This window comes from Podarcis filfolensis (assembly GCF_964270895.1).
Source record: "Podarcis filfolensis genome assembly, chromosome: 12".
NCBI classification, from domain to species: Eukaryota; Metazoa; Chordata; class Lepidosauria; order Squamata; family Lacertidae; genus Podarcis; species Podarcis filfolensis.
In genome coordinates this window covers 23,159,627-23,176,654 of record NC_139614.1, presented here as the reverse complement: position 1 = coordinate 23,176,654, position 17,028 = coordinate 23,159,627, and the positions used below count along the sequence as shown (strand labels likewise).

The window sequence follows — 17,028 nt, the reverse complement described above, 5'->3', positions numbered from 1 at the left end:
CTATATACATATACATATGTATACATATACATATATATACATATATATGAATGTGACTTCTGCTAAATACCTGCTAAATGTGCAGCGCTAAAAAAGTGGAGTCTGCTAAATAAAGCATTTCCCCACTGAATTCATCTTCCCAAGCCCTCGGCGCCTCCTTATCAAACTTGCGGGACCCAGACGGGCTGCAATCCTGCTTCCCTTTCATTTCCCCGGCCCCCCCGCCTTCCTCCTGGTCTTTCCGATCAGGCCAGCCGCTCTCCCGGCCTCCTTCCATTGTTATCCCTCCCGCCTCCCCCACTTCTCGTCGCAATCGCATCACGTGACGCCGCCCTCCGCGGCTCCTCCTCCTCCTCCGCTGGCTGGCGATCACGTGTCTGCGAGCTCTTCGCTCCTGCCCCGAAGTCGCCTCGGCGGCTGCTTTTTATTCATTCGTCGGCGCGTCTTAGCGACGGCAGCGCACAATCTCGGGCTGCTGTTGCTGCCGCCGGTCTCGTTGCGGGAAACGGCGCCTAGGTAAGTCCCCCGAGAAGCAGCCCCACCAGGCAGGGCAAAAGCGCCTCGGCTTGCCTCGCGGTTTCGGTTTCTACGGGAACGAGGACGTCGGAACCGGGTCTTTCCCCCAGGGCTGGTCCTGGAGATGGTCTCTCTCCCGCCGCCACCCCCCCCCAGGGGGTTGACTTAAACCGATCTCTCCCCGACCCGCTTCAGACCGCTAGCGATGCCTCCTTGGAAGGCAGCGGCAGGAATCATACAATTGGAAGGGCCCTCTGAAAGTCATCTAGTCCATCCCCCCGTAGGAATCGTTTGCCCATCGTAGGGCTCAAACCCACGTCCCCCGGTTCTCAGTCCGCTTAGGGCAGGAGGCTTTAAGAAGAGCCCCGGGGGGATCTTTTTTTAGAGAGATCTAGTGGCTTTCTGGCTAGGGTGCCTTTGTTTTAAGCGCGTTGCTGGTGCCCAGGGTGAAAAAGTGAATACAGGAGAATAGTAGTAGTAGTAGTAGCTTGGTAGGTAGAGCATGAGAATCCTAATCTCAGGGTCATGGGTTTGAGCCCCATGTTGGGTGAGGGGGTTGGACTAGATGACCCTTGTGCCCCTTTCCAACTCTTATGATTCTATGAACAACAACGCTGCCTTTGCTCGTCCTGCTGGGACGTCGCTGTGATTCACCTCTGGAGATTAAAGCTCTTTAGCAAAGAGGAAAATGCACGAGGTCAGTTTGTGGGTCACCTCATAGGCGTGCCCAGCCTGGCATTTGTCACAGCTGATGGGGTGACGAAAAGCCTTGCGCTGGAAGTGATAGGAAGGTTGTGCATGCTTTTAGGTTTGGATGTGTTCCAGGTCATTTCCACAGGCACACTAGTCTCTTTAGGGTAAGGGTGGGAATTGGGATGTGATGGCTCTCAAAGGTTGCTGCTGGAAGCCAGTTTATATCCTTACTGCCCATCGGCCCTACTGGCTGGCGGTTGATGGACTTTGGGAGTCCAGCAACTTACAGGGGGGCTACAGGTTCTCCATCGCTATTTTAGGAACTTAAGAAGCTGCCTTATAACTAAATCATGCCATTGATCCCCCTTGCTCTGTGCTATCTCTTTTGGCCAGCAGGGACTCCCCAGAGTTTCATAGAGGGGTCTTTCCCAGTTTTTTCTGGAAGATGCAGTCACAATTTCTAATGGATATCAAAATTTTAAAAATGATCGCCAATACAAAATACAACCAGCGTGGACTGTCTTGAGTAAATTGGGTGCCAAACAACATCCAGACATTAATATTTGTGTTTTCATTTTGCATTTTTATGTTGTGAACCTCCCTGAGAACTTTGGATATAGGGTGGTATATATACGTAAAAAATAAAGAAGAATAAAAACAAAATGAGAGACCTATGGAAAGCAATCACATTTCTAATCAATATTATGCTTAAAAAACACACAAATAAATGCTGTTGCAAAATAGAATAAAAATGGGCTGACTGGAATAAGGAAAAGTGGGATGCCAAACAGTATTCAAATATTTAATATGCATTTAGACTGAAAGGGAGATGGAACAGACTCTTCCTGAAAATTTAGGTAGGTGAAGAGTGGAAATCAGCTGAAGGAAGAGGGGATATTAGGATTCTACGCTTCTTGGATCTTGCTTTTAAATTTCTGCATCAAAACTATATTGGCTTCCTAGAGAACTTCTGCCGTGGGGCAGCTCTAGAAATCAAGTGGGTAAATAAATATGGGGAAAGCAAATTGTCAGAGAAGGATCTGAAATATTTTCCTTGAAGCTTGCATTTGTTTTATTCTGGATTGCTTTATCTGATGTTTTAATGTGTTGCAAACTGCTTTGAAATATTTTCTTTTTAAAATATAAAGCGTTATGAAAATGAAATTAATAATGATAATACATTTCACTGCAAAAAAGTTGCCTAGACATTCCGTTGTAGCCCACACAATGAGTTTTCTGCTTTTGACAGCAATTGCAATGTACTGTGCTAGATGGCTGTACGACCATTAATTGTATTTTTGTTGCTTCTTTTTTTTCTTATAGATTGTATTTATTGTATGCTGTAGAATCCAAACTGTAATACAATGAAGCACAATATAAGGAATAATAGAAGCAAAAAATCAGACTGATCTAGTAAATTAGATCAGTAGTTGGGATCCTTTTGAGGGTCTCCCTTCAGAGAGGTGGTGGACTCTCCTTCCTTGGAGGTTTTTAAGCAGCAGTTGGATGGCCATCTGTCATGGATGATCTAGTCAAGATTCCTGCAGTATAGAGGGTTGGGCTAGATGACCCTTGGGGTCCCTTCCAGCTCTACAATTCTGTGACTCTATAATTCCATTTGATAAACCAACATGACAGTGATGAGGGATTGAGGACTGGAGTGATCATTCTGTGATACTATGGCGGTGGACAAAGCTGCATTGTAACTTTTGAATAAATGTGTTTTAATTAAAACAAATAAATCGGTACAGCTGTTTATTGCAACGGGTGTGCCATCTCTGATCTTCAACCACACATCCACAAGCACATTGTAGGCCACAGTGGTTTGTGGACCATAATTTTGAGAACTGCTGCCCTGCATCTGTTTGCTGTAGCGTTGACAGTTTGCACTGGGCTTAGGTGACTTCCACTTACTGGTCAAACACAGCTGGGCAGCTAGCAATAAACTGAACCAAAGCTCCCTATGTGGACCTGTGGGATTCTTCAAAGTTAAAAGGTTAAGCAAAACAACTTTGGCATCTTGTGCAATTGGGCATTGTATAATAATTGTATAATATGACTGAGAATTTAGCAACAACCTGGAGCTTACCTGTTGAGTATTTTCCATCAGTGGAAACTATAGCGCGTTTGAAATAGCTACAATTTAAATGGTCTCGCGTACCAGCAACTAATGCGCTTATATTGCATCTTTTGTAGTTTTCAACAAACATTTGAAGTTTTGACTGATCCGCTTTGGGTCGTTGCCTGCTAAATCCCATCAACAAGGTTGCGTGTGCAAAACAAGCTCCCTTTAACCCTGGGTAAGTACTCAATGATGCCTTGAGATTTATATTCCTTTTTGAGATTACTGTGTTGATACATATGGTATAATATGCATTGCTGCCACGGCAAGTAATGAAAGTTGTGGGCATTTACAGAAAGGGAACTGCTGCGAGTGTCAGGAGCCCTAGGTCACAGAATAGGCCAGGGATGGGGAACTGGTGGCCATTCAGATGTTGCTGCAGTTCCCATTCTCCCTGACCATTGGCCATGCTGGAAGAGGCTGATGGGAGTTGTAGTCCAGGAAGGGCTGGATAGCTTGGTTGGTTGGAGTGTGGTGCTGATAATGCCAAGGTTGCAGGTTTTATCTCAATAATAATAATAATAATAATAATAATAAATTTTTATTTATACCCCGCCCTCCCCATCCAAGACCAGGCTCAGGGCGGCTAACAACCAATAATAAAAACAAGTTGATTAAAATTCAATTTAAAAGATTAAGATACAACATTAAAACAATTAGGGAGCAATCTCTTCATAGAAGGAGAAAGGAGAAAGAAAGAGGGGGAGGGAATCAAATTGATTCTGAGCCAAAGGCCAGGTGGAACAACTCTGTCTTACAGGCCCTGCGGAAAGAGATCAGATCCCGCAGGGCCCTGGTCTCAAGAGACAGAGCATTCCACCAGGCCGGAGCCAGTGTAGAAAATGCCCTGGCTCTGGTTGAGGCTAATCTAACTTCCTTAGGGCCTGGGACCACTAGGGAGTTGCTATATATGGACCTCTCGGGTGAAGACATATTTCTCCTGCCTCTACAGGAGTCGGTTCACAGGAATTACTTTGCAAGTGGCTCTGCAGTAGGAGGCGTTGCATTTGTCTTCTACAGTGTGCCGTGGGCGCAGTTGCTAGAAGGAAGGAGTGACCAAGGAAGACCTAGGACTCATGTTAGGGTCTCAGTTATGATGCTAATTTAGGGGGCCTTAATCAATGCACCAGGGACGTGGGTGGCACTGTGGGTTAAACCACAGAGCTCAGGACTTGCCGATCAGAAGGTCGGCGGTTCGAATCCCCGCAACAGGGTGTGCTCCCGTTGCTCGGTCCCTGCTCCTGCATCAGGGACAGCTGCATATTCCTGTATTGCAGGTGATTCTCAGGGTCCCTTAAACTCTATGATTCTATGAAAACATCTGGAAAGGAAAACATCTGGAAGGTCACAGGTTTCCCACCCCTGGAGTAGGTGGTGATGCTATCAGCAGGAAGCAGACTGAGGAGGCTGTTTGTTTTAGCTGTTCTTCAAAAATTCCTTAGCTGTTCCCAGCCAACATTTCAGGAAATTAGTTGATGGGTGTTGTAGGAGAAAAGTCAGGTGCCAAGCACCCCAGATCTGTGATTCTACTCTCATGGTCTGCTATTCTATGGAGGCAACTGGTCTGTCCTCATTAGCAAGCAAATAAGTCAAAAGGAATAAATAAATAAGTCAAAGGAATGTGTCTTCTTGCCTCTTGCTCAATTTTGTACCCATTGACACTAGTAAGAGGAACTGTTCTAACTAGATAATGCTTATGGCTGTGCTTTTTCTGATTCTGGGACATTTGCTTGTCCAAGTCAAATACATGAACAGGAGTGGCATTTAGATAATAGCAAGCAATACTTTTTTTTTTGTTGGCATCTGTCTGTAACAAAAATAAAAGCTATGGACGGTGGCTGTATAGGCAGCCTAAGATAAATACTTTTGCAGTCAAGAGTTAACAATCCATGGAATAAAATTTAATTTATTTAGGTTGGTCTAATTGGAAGTAATACCCCTAATTGGAAGTAATACTCTGGCAGGCATTACATCAGGGGTAGGGAACCTTTGGTCCTGAAGGTTTTGCTGAACTACAACTCCCATCATCCCTGACCATTCACCATGCCTGCTGGGGATGATGGGAGTTGTAGTTCAACAACATCTGGCGGTTTCTAAGGTTCTCCACCCCCGTGTTACAGTGCACAAGCAGAGTCTCCGGGAGCCTCAGGCGCACATGTTCCCTCGTCCTCCTCCCTTCACAAGCTGCAGTTTCTAAACTGACTTCTTGTTTGTTGGCAAGCCAGAGTTTGTAGTTGCGTTCAAAGGCAGCAGTTTCTGGTTTGCTGTAGTCATTGTTTACTCTTAAACCAGGATCCCAGACAACAGTTTGACACTGGTTTGAGAGGCTGATTGAAGAGCAAATTATGGTTTGGGTATACCAGAGTTTGCCACATGTTGCTGCAACATGGTTTTCCAAGGAGCTTTCTCTGTGTTTTCCTTTATTCTAAGCATGCGTACGATTGGTACCTTTGCCTGTGGTCCAGGCAGGAGTGTTGCACCATTCTGCTTGTGCATGAGAAAGAGAGATGGGGAACCTGTGGCCACCCAGACACTGTCTTGTAGTATTCTTCCATTTCCCCCTACTCTATTGCTCCTTCAGCAAGCCGTTGCTTCTCCTTTTTTACCTTTCGTGATGGATTTCACCAATTCTCATGGCTTCTTCATTGCATGCTGCCACTGGCAGGCCCACACTTACCTAAATAATTGTTTGGCATTAGTCAGAAGCGTGGAAAATCTGAAGTAGCCCTGAGCACAGTGGAGTAATTACGGATAGAGAGATGACGCAGTCTCAGGCGAAGAGGTATTTCTCCTGGCTTTACAGTGCCCTAAGCTGTTGCTTCCTCTTTCCCTTGGGAGTCGGTTCACAGGAATTACTTTGCAAGTGGCTCTGCAGTTGGGGACCTTGCATTTGTCTTCTACAGTGTGCCATGGGCGCAGTTGCTAGAAGGAAGGAGTGACCAAGGAAGACCTAGGACTCATGTTAGGGTCTCAGTTATGATGCTAATTTAGGGGGCCTTAATGAATGCACCAGGGATGTGGGTGGCGCTGTGGGTTAAACCACAGAGCCTAGGACTTGACAATCAGAAGGTCGGCGGTTTGAATCCCCGCAACAGGGTGAGCTCCCGTTGCTTGGTCCCTGCTCCTGCCAACATAGCAGTTCGAAAGCACGTCAAAGTGCAAGTAGATAAATAGGTACTGCTCCGGCGGGAAGGTAAACGGCATTTCTGTGCGCTGCTCTGGTTCGCCAGAAGCGGCTTAGTCATGCTGGCCACATGACCCGGAAGCTGTACGCTTTCTCCCTCGGCCAGTAAAGTGAGATGAGCGCTGCAACCCCAGAGTCGGTCACGACTGGACCTAATGGTCAGGGGTCCCTTTACCTTTAATGAATGCACCAGTCCTACCCCTGACTCCTCCCAATTTTTGCCAAATCATACCTCCCCTGCACCCTTCTGAAAACAGTAGCTCAGACATACCATCGCAAAAGGGCCAGATCCTTTCCTGTCCAAGCACTAAACATGTGGGTTAAACATCTGTTTCGACAGCCTCAGGAAACAAGTCAAGGGAAGCCTGGAGACCATGTTGCCTTTTTTGGCTAAACTTATAGCCTGCCTGAGAGAGACATTGCGGGGCGGACCAGGTGAGCTGACTGGGACCAACCCTTAACTAGAGGTTGGAGGGCAAATCATGGCCTTGGCTTATAACCTTATATAGCCATTGCTAAGGAAGCCATTGTAAAAGGTTGTTGACATCGGTCTGTCTCGAGAGACTGTAGAGCAGGGGTCAGCAAACTTTTTCAGCAGGTCTGTCACTCAGACCTTGTGGGGGGCCAGACTATATTCTGAAAAAAAAGAAAAAACAACGAATTCCTATGCCCCACAAATAACCCAGAGATGCATTTTAAATAAAAGCACACATTCTACTCATGTAAAAACACACTGATTCCTGGACCGTCTGCAGGCCGGATTTAGAAGGCAATTGGGCCGGATCTGGCCCCCAGGCCTTAGTTTGCCTACCCATGCTGTAGAGTGCGCCTCCGGGAGTGAAGTCAAACTGTTGCATTAGTAGCACAGAAGTGACCTCCCTGGGGTGCAAGGCTGGGCTGTGTGTCTGGAGGTCCGGGACTGCCCTGACAAGACCCCTAGTCTTGGCCTCACTTAGCGATACGTTTGACACCAGCTTGGCTTCATGAGTTTTTGGAAGGAGGCGTACAAGACATCATTCAACCGTCTTAGGGACTCCCCTCCAGATTTGAGAAGGATTTACTCCTTAGCCTTTCCTTCTCCTGAAGATATCCCGCAAGGCAGTGGAGGTTTAAGGTCAGATTTCCCCCCCTTCTAGATCAGGGATGTCCAACTTCCAAGAGACTGCGATCTACTCCCACTAAAACAAAAACTGGCAGTGATCTACCCATTGTATTGACCAAGGTTGTTGAGCTTTTCAGCTTTTTTGGGGGGAGGAAGACCCAAAGTTGTTGAGTTTTATTTGGGGCGGGGGCAATCGACCAGGATCACGCGATCGACCAGTAGATTGCAATTTATCTGTTGGACATCCCTGCTCTAGATGGGCTAGCTTCCCATGTTGATGGTCCCCGTCTACCCCTCATTTCCCTCTACAGGACATGCAGGAAACCCCTTAAACCGAGTATTTTTTATTTTATTTTATAAAATAACTACTTTTACCCCTTTATTAATGCACGAGCTGAAGCTAGCCTTCTCCAACCTAGTGCCCTCTAGAAGTTTTGTACTCCAACTCCCATCAGCCCCAGCCAACATGGCCAATAGTCAAGGTTGATGGGATTGGTAGTCCATCAACATCTGGCAGGCACTAGGTTGCTGAAGGCTGGCTTTAGGCAAATGGAATGTGTTGATTATTATCAATGAGTTGTGCTTCAATGGGGCGCGGATTAATGAGAGCTATTTTTAGCTTCCACCTCTGCTGTTGGCAAAGGGTGAGGCCTTGAACGAAGAACTGTTTTTGGCCTCAGGCTTCACATCTATGCATTCAGAGATGAAGATGTCCCAAGTGTCACAGGGTTGTTTGTAAAGCAGGGATTGCCTTCCAGATGTAGGACGTTTATATCTACGCCACTCCCCCCCCCCCCGATTCTTTTGGACGCCATCTTAAATCAGCTCCAGGCAGCAGAGCTTTTGATTGCCAGGGATCAGGCCGGGAATTATGGGAGTTGTAGTCCAGCTTGTTGTAAGGGGAAACACAGTCTGTCTGTCTACACTTCCCAAACGGAAATTGTTGTGGCAGGTCATGAGAACCAGTAGCTGTGGTTGTGGCGTTCCTTTGCTTTTATGTGGTGAATTGTGAATCGGTTCTGAAGAGCCACTTCATGTGCTAAAAAACCACCCTGAACCTTGAAATAGTCTACTCATAGGAGGGCTGGAATGTGTGGAGTTGACGTGGAGATAAACCCCTCTCCCAAGATAGTTCATTTCATAGATGTGGAACCACCAGAGCCGGCCCGCCCATGAGGTGTGGTGGACAACCTGCCTCAAGCACTGGAAGTGAAAGAGGCAGTGCTCCAGCCACCCCACTGCTTCCGCCACTGAGAGGGAGATGTTCTGGCACATGGCATTGCTGCTCATCTGGAGTGCCCTGGCGGAAGTGTGTGTGTGTGTTTGGTGGGATGGGGTGGTGGACAATTCCTGTTTTGCCTCGGGTGGCAAAATGGGACGGGCCACCCCTGGGAGCCACTATCGCAGCTTCTCCTCTTTCCACAGAAAGACATTAGGAAGAGCTTTCTGATGGTTAAGAGCTGTTCAGACTTGCCTTGGAAGGTGGCAGGCTGTCCTTCATTGGATATTTTTAAATACAGTTTGGATGTTAGGGATTCTTTCGCTGTGATTCCTGCATTGGGGGGAGATGACCCGTTGGGTCCCTTCCCGCGCTACAGTTCTAGGATTCTATCTATCTATGGTTTTGTACAACCTCCCCGCTCTTATGTTAAGCTGCTCACCTGAGTAGACCTCTTCTTCAAGGAGCTCAAGGTGATGTCCCCCCGCCTCTCAATTTTGTCCTCACAACAACTCTGTGAGGTGGGTCTTATCTAAGATGTTCAAGATGGTATATACATGGTTCTAACCTCCTCATTTAATTCCCACAATAGCCCTAAGAGGTAGGCTAGGCTGAGGCAATGACTGGCCCAAGGGCACTCTTTGGGCTTCCTGGCTGAGTGGAGATTTGAACCCTGGCCTCCTAGGCTCTAGTCAAACACTCTAACCATTACTCCACCTGCTCAAAAACCTAGATCCTGCTCCAGTCAGGCAGGTATCAGACATCAATATAAGCTTAATTTCAGTCCAAAAGCCAAAATATGTTATCTCTTAGTGATTTACTTTATCCCATCTTGCTAGATGTTCAGCAGAGATTAAGGTGAGGCAAAATCACTAATGTGTGAGTCAGCGGTAGTGGTAAGAGGAAAATGTTAATGCGTGTGCATTCCTGGGTGGTTTTTCTCACCTGTCTCTACCATTTGATTTTCGCGGGAGAAAATTAATTTATCCCCTATTCTCATACTCCATTTAGAAAGAAGAAAAACAAGACACAGGGATTGAATCTCATGTTAGGCATACCCAGAGAAGACTTGTTGAAATGAAAGGAAAAGAGTAACTTAGGTTTATTAATTCCAGTGAGTCTACTCTTGAGTAAAACTTAGTTGGCTCCAATGCATTTCATTATGTAAGAAAGAATCCTATTTACTAAAAGTCTGACTAAGTTTCCGGAAAAGAAAAACATTGTGACACTATTCCAGTGAATATCCTGGTTCTCTCTTCCAGCTTCTTTTGCCTCCGGGTTAAACTCAGTAGTCAGTCATTTTGCATGTGCACAACAACAACAATTAACTCCTGGGTAACTACCAAAGGAATGTGTGAGTGCCAATTGCCCGTGTGTCAGGTGGATGCATGATAATGAATCAGATCATCCTTTTAGTATCTTTGGGCGGAGATAGTATGTTGAGAAATGGAAGTGTCGTTTATCCAAAAAAAATATTTTGCCAGGGGTTCCAAAAACAACATCCTGGAATGTTGTAAGAGTTGTTTGTCTTCGAAGGATTTTCACAAAGCCTTTTAGCCCTTGCCCAACCGGTGTGGCGTGGGATGCATTTTCTGTTCCAACCTTTAGCAAGCGGGAAGTTCAAGCTGTACATGTGCTCAGGAAATGCATAAAGAGAATTGCACTGGCATGTTTAGAAACAAGTGGAACACACCCCACCAATGTAAATAAATAAGTTATTATAATGACAATTAACTCCTTCTAATTATTCATTAAACAATTTACAGTGGTACCTCGGGTTACATATGCTTCAGGTTACATATGCTTCAGGTTACAGACTCCGCTAACCCAGAAATAGTACCTCGGGTTAAGAACTTTGCTTCAGGATGAGAACAGAAATCGTGCTCCGGTGGCGTGACGGCTGTGGGAGGCCCCATTAGCTAAAGTGGTGCTTCAGGTTAAGAACAGTTTCAGGTTAAGAACGGACCTCCGGAATGAATTAAGTATGTAACCAGAGGTACCACTGTATTGCATTTCTACTCCTTTCCTTCAAGAAGACAGGCATTGCCCTTCCACTAGATCTTCTCGGCAGTGGTCCTGGTGGGTAGGTTTGGCTGAGAGATAGTGACTTTCGTAGTGTGGTTTGTGACTGTGTGAGAATTTGAACCTGGGTCTCTCTCCAGTCCTTGCCCATCACTCTCTAACCCTAAGGATTACCCTTGAGGGGGTACTGAAAAATTGGAGAAGGTGGGCATTTATTGCAAAAGAAAAGGAGCAGGGACTGAGCAACGGGAGCTCACCCCGTCACGGGGATTCGAACCGCTGACCTTCTGACTGGCAAGTCCTAGGCTCTGTGATTTAACCCACAGTGCCACCCGTGTCCATCTTACCTTTATAGGTAACCAATAATTATGCCTGAGGCCACATCTGCACCAATACATTTAAAGCACTACTGTACTGCTTTGACCAGTCCTGCCTTCCCCAAAGAATCCCAAACCGGAGTGGTGTAGTGCTTAAAGTTTTTGACTAAGACCTGGGAGGCCAGGGTTCAAATCCCCGCTCTGCCATGAAGCTATCTGCAATTGCTAAACTTGGAAGGATAGGAATCCTGTGCTAGCCTCCACCCACCATTCAAATGCAAAAGAGAGCGGCCTAACCCCTAACTTCATTGAGCTATGGTTCATTGAGCTAAATTCATTGAGCTATGGAAGGATCTCTCAATCTCCCTATATCCTTATGTAATCAGGGCAACTTACTTCAAGTTTTTAACCAGCAATACCAAGAGCCCTGAGCTTGTCTGTCACCACCCTCACCCCCAAGAACCAAACGTACCCATTGATTGACGCTGTCCGCTTTAAACTGTTTACAGTACTGAATTTTACATTGTTGTAACCTGCCCTGGCACCTGATGTTAAAAGGGCTGGTAATGAATTCAGTACATTATACCTATGATGATATTGTTCCTCTGGCATCTCTTTGTTCCATTGTAAAACTGTGTACAGCAGATTATCCTTGTTATTGTTTCCAGTCACTATAACTTCTTCTGAACCCATGAAGTGAGCGTGCTTTGAGGAGAGGTCTTCCTAGCATTCTCTATGCCCGATGAGAACTGTCTCAAAACTCTTAGAAGGCCATTGAAGAAGAGGCCTGATATCAAGGCTGTTTATTTATTTAGTACATTTACACCCCACCTTTTCTTCCAAGAACTTGAAGGTGACGTACATGGTTCTCTCTTCTCCCCTTTTTTAAAAAAACTCCTCACAACGACCTTGTGGGGTAGGTTAGCCTGAGAGGCAGGGACTGTCAGCATGCAGAGGGCATGGAGGCCAGCTGGCTAGCCCCAACTGGGCCGTCTCCTTCCAGTCTTCCCGCTTCGAAGACCATCGGCATCTGCTCCGACGTAAATCAGTGACCCAGACTTCAAAGCCAGGCACACTATCAGCAGAGCGAACTGCGCACACAGAATAGGCGTGAGGCTTGCGAAAGCATACTACAACTACAGATTTATTAATCATAAATCAGGGCAAAGAAACATGTCTCTCTCTCTCTCGTCTTCTGAGAGAGAACGGGAAAAGCAAAAGCTATACACGCAACGGAAGTTCCCAGCAAGCTGTGCTGGAATGTAAACAGGCATGTGATGCGCAACAGTTCCACACGTCTGCTCCTTAAGGTGGAATAGAAATGTTAACAGGGACTGTCCCAAGATCACACAGCAAGCTGCATGGCTGAGTGGGGATTCAAACCCTGGTCTCCCGGGCCATAATCCAACCATCCAGAGATGGAAAATAACCGGGTGCCACTCACATTTCATGACAGGCCCAAGCAGCCTTTTGCAAGGAGTTGGAGATGTCTGGTCACCACATTTTGGCCACTAGCATCTTCATCTGGCTAGCTGGCGCAGCTGCCAGGCAGCTGTCTTGTGGGGCGGCACGGCATCAAACGAAACACGCTTTTTGGTTCTGCGCAAGCCAATTGATTTGCGCAGGAGCTCGGTACCCAAAAACAGCTGCATAGATCAGCTGGTCTGTGGGGCACCTAGGCATTCCGTTGTGGTGACTGAAGCTGAGGTTTAAGTTGCCATTTGGCTCCCAGCTTTTAAATCTCAGTTTCTAACACTGTAACCATCAGACCACACACTGTCTCTCGCATCTTGTTTTTCAGCATAGCCAAACAGATGCCTCTGAGAAGCCTATAGGCAGGACATTTCTGTCTAGCGGATCCCTTTTACTGCGTGTTAAGAATGTCCAATACCCATTTCCTAGATCTGCATGCTTTTTGAGAGCCGACTTGCAGGGCAGCTCTGTGCCTTGGCTTTGCTCCTGGAAAACCCTGACTTTATGCCTCTTCTGGTGCTCCTGTACACCAGACTTTTACAGCAGACCTTTCCAAACTGTGTGTTGGCTGCATTGTTCAGGTGTGTCGCACGAACACTCCCCACGCAGCTCCCAGGGCTGGAAAGGGGTTAGTTTAACCCAGGCATAGGCAAACTCAGCCCTCCCAAGATGTTTTGGGACTACAACTCCCATGATCCCTAGCTAACAGGACCAGTGGTCAGGGATGATGGGAACTGTAGTCCCAAAATATCTGGAGGGCCGAATTTGCCTATGCCTAGCTTAACCTCTGGTTGGCTAGTAAAACTGAATTACTGTGTCACGAAATGATGCATGTCTAAAAAGTGCGTCATCAACATGAAAAGTTTGGAAAGATCTGTCTAACAGGAATATGTCTGCTGCCTTCATCTCACCTACTTGTGCTGGACCCCTGAAGAGGCGCCAAACGACAGAATCAACAGCCTTCTCATTTGTTGCTCTTAGCCATTTCTCGGCGCAACACCCGTGACTTTATTTTAAGCCTCTGTTTTCCTATGCTGTTCTTTCGACTTCATTAACTCCTGCACCCAGCTGCAAACGGGCAAGAGTGTGCTTGATCCCTTCAGAGCTTGTTCCTAAGTACACATGCATTAAGCCCGCATTTGCAAAGAGCACAACAGAAGACTCATGCAGAAAAGCTTTCTGCCCTGCCCAAATTGCCCTGTAGCTTGAAAAACAGCTGATCAGTATTTAAAGTGGCCTATTCCCAGGCTCATCTGATGTTGAAAGGAAGCCCCGTTATGTGGTCTTCCCTAAGAAAGTTGCAAAACTGTGAAAAGTTTCTTCTTTTGGTGATTGCTCCAGGCTTTGTCTGGGCCCACGCTGAACTTCCTGATTCTCAACTTTGGGCAATGGGATAAGAATACTGAGGAAGGAAATGCCTTGCCCAGTATTTTCATAAAGATTGTGAGTTATTTTGGAATTGCCAAAATGTTACATAATTTTCTTCCACCATTGAATAATAAAAGAAAACAAGAGTCAATTGGTTGCCACATCTCGGCGTGCAGAGTCCCGTTTCATTTTCATGTTTTGCAGCAGAAAGTGTCACTGTCAGCACACTCTTGGAAATTCCTTCCTGATCCTGTGCCCAAGGTTGTGTTGATCAGCTATATGTAAGCAGGGCGGGGTTTTGCACCATGTAAACATCGCTTTTTAAATGACCTTCCTTAAACTGCATAAATTCAGTTCATTATTATGAATGAGGGAAGTGGCTTCTTGGAAATGTTCTCATCGGTGGTCAAGGGGGAAACAGCCATCTAAAATATGCTTTTTAACAGCATGGCTTTAGCAGGAGCATGGAATGAAATTTGAGAAGTACCGTAGTTTGGCTCTAGAAATCCTGTAAAGTGGCAGAGTTGCTCTCTCTCTTCCTCCCCTAAACCTCATAGTGCCTGTGGCCTCCCATAAGGAGTAGATCCTACCACAGTTCAAGGAACAAGTTTTTTTTCTCAGCAATGCACCTTACCTTATGTCAGAGAAGCATCGTTAACTTCCACAAGCAGAACATAACAGAAGAGGCTTTAGAAAGCTACGGGGAAGGCTTAATTAAGCACACCTCTTGAAGACCCTTGCAAGGCTAATGCAATTTTAGGCTGCATTAATAAGACCATCAGGAAGCTCTTCCAGTGCTTGACCCAAATCTACCCTTCTATTAGACCTGACCCTGTCCTCTGGGGCACAAGGGAACAAGTCTGTGCCCTCTTCTGTGTGTCAACCACGCAGCTATTTGAAGAATGCCGTCATGTCCCTCCTTCAACCTTTCCTTCTCCAGGCTAAAGATACTCAGTTCTTTCCATTGTTGCTCATAAGAATTGCTTTCCGTTGCCCTGCTTGTTGTTGTTTCCTTCCTTTGAACCCCTTTCAATTTGGACAAAAAGATCACATTCAATATAGCTCAGTAGTAGTAGTAGTAGTAGTAGTAGTAGTAGTAGTAGTACTAGTAGTAGTTTTTGTTGTTGTTAATCCATTTTCAGTGTTAATTACTTAGGCTTGCCACTTTTATTTTTTAGATAGACTTCACATGCAGTTTGCAAGATGACGCCAAAGCATGAAAAACAGGTAAGTGCTTCAATTTGTGTGTGTGTTGCTTTTTTAGTTTGGAAGGGGGTGTTTTCCTAGAAATATGGAACTTTGTTTTATACTACTAAAAGCAGAAATGTTCTGCAAAAATGCTTCTGCGTTGATCAGCCCACTATTCAGCGAACAGCTTTCAACTTGGGTGTGACTATATCACCAACCAGCACTGAGTAAACAGGGCAGCTTATATCTGGGGTAGCATCTTAGGAGACAAAGTAGGTTGTGTAATTGCTGGAATGAAGAGATGGCAGAAATAGTCCCCCTGGGGGAAGTCCCAAGTATCTGGCTCTTTTGCAAGCAGGGGTCACAACGAAAGACAATTCTGCTGACATAGGCTGTTCCTCGGTGCTTGGAAGCAAGTTTGGAAGACCTTTGACCCTTCAGATGCTGCTGAACTACAGCTCTCATCATCCCTGGGCATTGGCCATGGTCGCTGAGGTTGATGGGAGTTCAGGACAGCCAAAGGTACCCCACCTCTGGCTTATAAGAGCCATGTGTATAGACTGGCTCCCGGGCAGGAGTTGACTCCTGCTATGCTCCTTCCTGGTCCTTTTAGCTCAGCATGACATGGCAGCTAAGCCAAGGTTAGACTCAGAGTGTTGTCCAACCTAAGGATTGTGGTTAAGGAGGGGAGACCTTAACTGTGATCCCAGATTCTTGGATCTCTTGCTAAGCCAACCTTTGGCTGAGCTGCTATGCTGTGTAGAGCTAAAAGGACCAGTGATGGGAGCAAGCCAGCAGTAAATTACAACAAGTATGCTGGAGTTGACCGTTAGCAAAAACAGGATCTGCACAGGAGGGTCAGGCCTAATGAGACAGCAACTCATCTCCGGCAGGACTTGCCCCCGAAGCAGTTGTGGAGACTGAAGGTCCCCAACTTCCCACAGCTGCCTAACTCCCCTCGTCTTCAGGCTTTTCCCCACCCAAGCAATCTGAGATTGCGCCTGCGTGAAGCTAACATCTCTGCTCTTTTCATGCCTCTCCTGGTTCTGTGAGACCAGGGGGGCTTGTCGCAGCAGGAGGGAGAGATGCCTGTGCCTCTTCACCAGACGGCCTCTTCTCTGCCTCTTGGCTTCCCTCCTTTCCTGCTTCTCATTCTGGACTTCTCTCTGCCACAGACTTTCCCCCCATTCACTAAACCTGTACTGTACTTTACTGTATTTTTGGTTTCTATGGAAGCCGCCCAGAGTGGCTGGGGAGGCCCAGCCAGATGGGCGGGGTATAAATAATAAATTATTATTATTATTATTATTATTATTATTATTATTATTAACCCTACTACCTCTCAGCTTCCCATACCTCCTCCTCCCAGTCTGCTCCCTCTTCTCCCTCTGACATCTCATTGCTGTCCCACCACCACTCCTCGAGCTCTAAGTCTTTGCCAGCTGGTTCGTCTGCATCCAACCAGTCCGGGACAACCAGGGAGGAGCAAATGGGCTGCAAACTGCTCCCCCAGGACTTAGCTCATTCACACTGAACCATGGTTTAGTGTGAGACAGTAGTTGTGATCACACTAAACCATGGTTTGGCATGAACACAACTACTGTCTCACAGCCTAACGCATCTCAAAGGATTGTGAAGATAAAAGAGGGGGCCATGCATATCACATCAAGCTCCTTAGAGGAAATATTGTCAATAAATGCATCTCATGCTTCTGCACAATCATGGCGTGTTCACCCTCTGGCTTATCCTGAGTCAGGCCATTCATTCATGTAGATCAGTGCTGTTTCCTTTGATTGACAGGGTCTGTAGCCCCTAGAACAGGTC

At 46.3% G+C, this 17,028-nt stretch overlaps 1 protein-coding gene across 2 annotated transcripts in view; it reads left to right on the top strand.

Moving 5' to 3' along the window:
• The first annotated feature begins 344 nt into the window (after nucleotides 1-344).
• The window catches only part of SNX10 (sorting nexin 10), a 47,380-nt gene continuing 30,696 nt past the window's right edge, over nucleotides 345-17,028 (top strand). The window contains exons 1-3 of one of the 2 annotated variants that reach the window (XM_083578922.1): nucleotides 345-516; nucleotides 3,406-3,509; nucleotides 15,195-15,243. In XM_083578922.1, the coding sequence (XP_083435048.1) occupies nucleotides 15,220-15,243 (24 nt within the window). In that variant the 5' untranslated portion in view covers nucleotides 345-516; nucleotides 3,406-3,509; nucleotides 15,195-15,219. The remainder of the gene's footprint in view (nucleotides 517-3,405; nucleotides 3,510-15,194; nucleotides 15,244-17,028) is intronic. The other variant, XM_083578923.1, reaches the window with a different exon arrangement.